This window comes from Mercenaria mercenaria, unplaced genomic scaffold (genome assembly GCF_021730395.1).
Source record: "Mercenaria mercenaria strain notata unplaced genomic scaffold, MADL_Memer_1 contig_4309, whole genome shotgun sequence".
In the NCBI taxonomy this organism is placed as follows: Eukaryota; Metazoa; Mollusca; class Bivalvia; order Venerida; family Veneridae; genus Mercenaria; species Mercenaria mercenaria.
Window position 1 is genome coordinate 2,367 of NW_026462529.1, and position 4,432 is coordinate 6,798.

The following is a 4,432-nucleotide window of genomic DNA, read 5'->3' on the forward strand; positions in this document are numbered from 1 at the left end:
TTAAAAGTACTTGCAAACAAAACACACATGCACGAACACGCATACACACGCACCTAGACGCGATATTCTTTCTCAAATACTAACATTAATTTTTTCCTGATTAAAATGACGATCTTGTATCGATATATAATGATCTATCAAAAAGACAGAAGTATTCATGAAGAATTATTTGGGGTAAACATTTGAATACACTTTGGATTCATTGAACGAATATTTTTTTAGATATTTTAAACACCCCTCATTTACTAGTTGCCATATATATTGTATCTGTAACTGAATAGATACATTCAATTTGTGAAGGTAATGGTCTGAAGATGTTGGTGAAAATAGTTCTGTCGGTGGCTTTGTGCGTTTTTGTGAGCTCGAGCGAACCGGAATGTTCTAGATTTCACTATGAAGAGAAAACGCTTGAAAAGATTATTAAAACTGAAATATATGTGGACAAAATAAAATCGGAGACTGAAAATATGCAGCAAAAATGTCCAAAAAAGTTAATAGAATTCAAGAAGACTGGGAGAAAACGATGAAGGAACTAAACGATGCGAAAGCAGACAGTAGGAAAGCTTTGGAAGAAATCAAAGACAAAGCTGAAAGTATGTATATATCATAATGTTTAACGTCCTTTTCCTGCATGCCAACATGAAAAATAATTTTAATTATAGTTTTCATGGTTTCTATATGTAAACTAGGTTTATTTCTGTCTGTTAAATTATCAGAGGAATATTTTCATAAATCATTTATTGAAGAATTTTTTCAAGAATTTTTTCACATTTGATTTGACATGTCTTTAAAGGCATAATATCATAATAACATAATGTCGTTGAAAACAATACAAAACAGTGTCTATGTAATCATGTAGATATTGACAGCTACAGTGTCGTTCATACCCGTCTTGAAAAAGGAAGGTAAAATTTAAATGAAATAACTTGTCTCCTTTACAAACAAATTCATCACAATTTCAAATAAAATTATGTTAATATTTTTAGATTTAATACATCAAGAAGTCATGATGCATGGCACAGACTTAAGATATTTATGTATTTCAGGTCTTCTTTCAACCGTGCAAGCAGTAGCCTTCCTGGCACACAATATAAAGAACACTGCGCCAAGCAATGGTGAGACAATGGTATTTAGCACAAAACACTTTGACGTCGATTCCAGCTACAACAACGAAACAGGAATCTTCGTAGCACCTATGGCCGGAATCTACATGTTTACCTTGCAGCTGTGTATTACATCAAACAGATACATTTACTTTGAAACTGACACAACAAAGGGTCCTATTCTAAAAGGCCGCTTCATCGACGACGGAGGTAACTTCGGCGGCTGCCAAACAGCCACAACTGTTGCAGAACTTGGTATAAAGGAACATGTGTGGATAGAGAGTGGACAGTCCACTAGTGGGACTGAATTGTGGAAGAACTCGTATATATGGAATAGCTTTTCTGGTGCTCTGATAAGCGCAGTTACAAAATAGACAAACTATTCAGTTGTTTTACGTGTTAACGAAAGTCACACAATGTTGTAGTTTCTAATAAATATACAGTAGTCAAAATTCTTTTTACAGAACTTAAAATATTCATTCTCTCCCTCCACTTATACTGGGCTTGAAGATGTTAAAACATTTGTTACAAAAGCTTTGGTTGATACTTCGTCAATGCTCTTTTCATGTGATACGACAGCACCGCTACATTTTCTACAAACCAGTGTAAAGGTCCATGCAAGGTCAAATCAATGTAAATGCTAAAATTTATATGCTGACATTTAAATCTTGACATTACATCTTTTTAATTCACGGTTTGTGAAGAACTTGGTACAAGCATTTGCACCCACTTCAACAGGTAACGCCGCTTCATTGTATAAGCAATACATATATGATATGTTAATTTCAATGGATAAGATAAATGCTTTATGTCGTCCTCAATAATTACCTTACAAGAGTATACAGTATATAATAGGCAACATCACCGTTAATGGTAATTATTTTTTTTAAAAATTTTGCATAAAGAACTTCTATGATTGTGTCTGAACTTTCTTGCGGTACATATACACTCATAATACTATTAATTATTATTAATTATTGGGTTTGTTAGTGACTTTCCACATAACTATGATAATGTGGGATCAGTATGATAAATGGGGTGGTGATCGGGGTGTTAGGAGTCTTTAGCCTAGAACGACATGAAATCTACCGACCCTCCACAGAATTATATGGGGTCACCACATGACCACCTTTAAAGCAATGAAAATTCTAAAATCTCATAGGAGGTAAAACAATATTATATGAACAGCAAATGAAAGAACTTTGAATATATCAGTATCGTTATACTATTCAACCGCACAAATGGGGCAATGATCACACTTATCATGTCATTGTCAAATAGCATGGAATCATGTCATCATGTTTTCATCATGTCATTGTCAAATAACAATGGCTCCGTGTCATTGTCAAATAGCAACGGCACCGTGTCATTGTCAAATAACAATGGCTCCGTGTCATTGTCAAATAGCAAAGGCACAGTGTCATTGTCAAATAGCAACGGCACCGTGTCATTGTCAGATGGCAACGGCACCGTGTCATTGTCAAATAACAACGGCATCGTGTCATTGTCAAATAGCAACGGCATCGTGTCATTGTCAAACATCAACGGCACCGTGTCATTGTCAAATAGCAACGGCACCTTGTCATTGTCAAATAGCAACGGCACCATGTCATTGTCAAATGGCAACGGCACCATGTCATTGTCAAATGTCAACGGCACCATGCAATTGTCAAATAGCAACGGCACTATGTCATTGTCAAATTGCAATGGCACCATTTCATTGTCAAATTGCAATGACATCATGTCATTGTCAAATAGCAACGGCACCATGCCATTGTCAAATAGCAATGGCACCATGTCATTGTCAAACAGCAACGGCACATGCCATTGTCAAATTGCAATGGCACCATTTCATTGTCAAATTGCAATGGCACCATTTCATCGTCAAATTGCAATGACATCATGTCATTGTCAAATAGCAATGGCACCATGTCATTGTCAAATAGCAACGGCACCATGCCATTGTCAAATAGCAATGGCACTATGTCATTGTCAAATTGCAATGGCACCATTTCATTGTCAAATTGCAAAGACATCATGTCATTGTCAAATAGCAATGGCATCATATCATTGTTAAAATAGCAATGACACTTACTTACATATTTCACTGTATACTTGAATCATGAATAGTTATAATGGTAATACGGCCATGAGAACAAGATCTTACAGAAACAAAAAGGACTTTCAATCTGAACGGTACAGTAAATGCACTATTATATAAACAGATAATGCAAATACTTGAGAGCTACCTTATGAAATTCTTCATTGCTCACTTGTGTTTATACAGAATAGACCATATAACAAGATCACAGACTTGTCGGGTTTCACTTTATCGTATATATTGGGGAAAAAAACGCTTTGTAATCCATGGCATGTATATAATACTTCGGAACAGTAAGTGTCTGAGTTCTATGCTTTTCGAAACATTGATGTATTTTATGAAGTACAATATCATCAGTGCAACTGTTACACTTGTTACATAATTAGTTTTATTCCCCAATTTGAGCACACTTGACGGACACAATTACTAACAGTTATACAAATAGGGTTTAATGACCGTTGGTCAAGTGATGGCCTCCATATAATATACGCTTTTTCAGTCTTGCATGTATATTAAAACACTAGTCTCGTCCACAATCGATTCAAAATTAGTTTTTCGTGTGTTATAATGGAAACTGCAGACACTTGTCTTAACTCTGGTGCACAAGACATGTTTGGTGACGGAGAAAACACAAGATGTCAAAAAAAAAAGAATGTCCATCAGGTCGTATTTACATGTCTGGCATTAAGCCTTGGGTCTGGCGATCGGTGTTTAAATACCTGATCAGTCTGTGTACAAAAATCGCTTGCAATATATGTTGCAGGTTATCAACAAAGTTGGACAAAAAAAGCTGTAATATGAATAACTAATTGAATGGAATAGAAACCGAGTTCACCATGGGAAATATTGACGTATTAGTGGCAGCCTCTGCAAATGTTTTAAACAAAGTCGCTGGCTTATCTCAAGCCGAGGTATATATGACTGATCTCAGAGAGCCTTAGTGATTACGACTGAGTTATAGGTTGCCAGCAACATTAGATAATTTACAACCTCTCTGGGGGAAGTCCACAATTTAAAAAGACTAAACAACATCTCGCGCAATTTTACATCTGCATCGCGTATTGCCAATTTATTTATCATAGATGATTCCTGAATGTTTTAATTCAGATCCAGCAGGAATGGCATCACTTCCAGGAGACAGATCACTCATCTTTCTTTCATTACAGCATCGTTGTATGTTACCACACAACATCTAGAAGCATTATACTGATAACCCCATTTCAAACAA

The 4,432-nt window shown here is 35.7% G+C and overlaps 1 protein-coding gene across 1 annotated transcript; it reads left to right on the forward strand.

The window, feature by feature from the left end:
• Nucleotides 1–309: 309 nt before the first annotated feature.
• On the forward strand, nt 310–1,646 carry LOC128553775 (uncharacterized). The gene is made up of 2 exons (XM_053534951.1): nt 310–593; nt 1,047–1,646. The coding sequence occupies exons 1-2, from the start codon at nt 479–481 to the stop codon at nt 1,475–1,477; spliced, it is 546 nt and encodes a 181-aa protein (XP_053390926.1). The 5' UTR covers nt 310–478; the 3' UTR covers nt 1,478–1,646.
• Nucleotides 1,647–4,432: the final 2,786 nt, after the last annotated feature.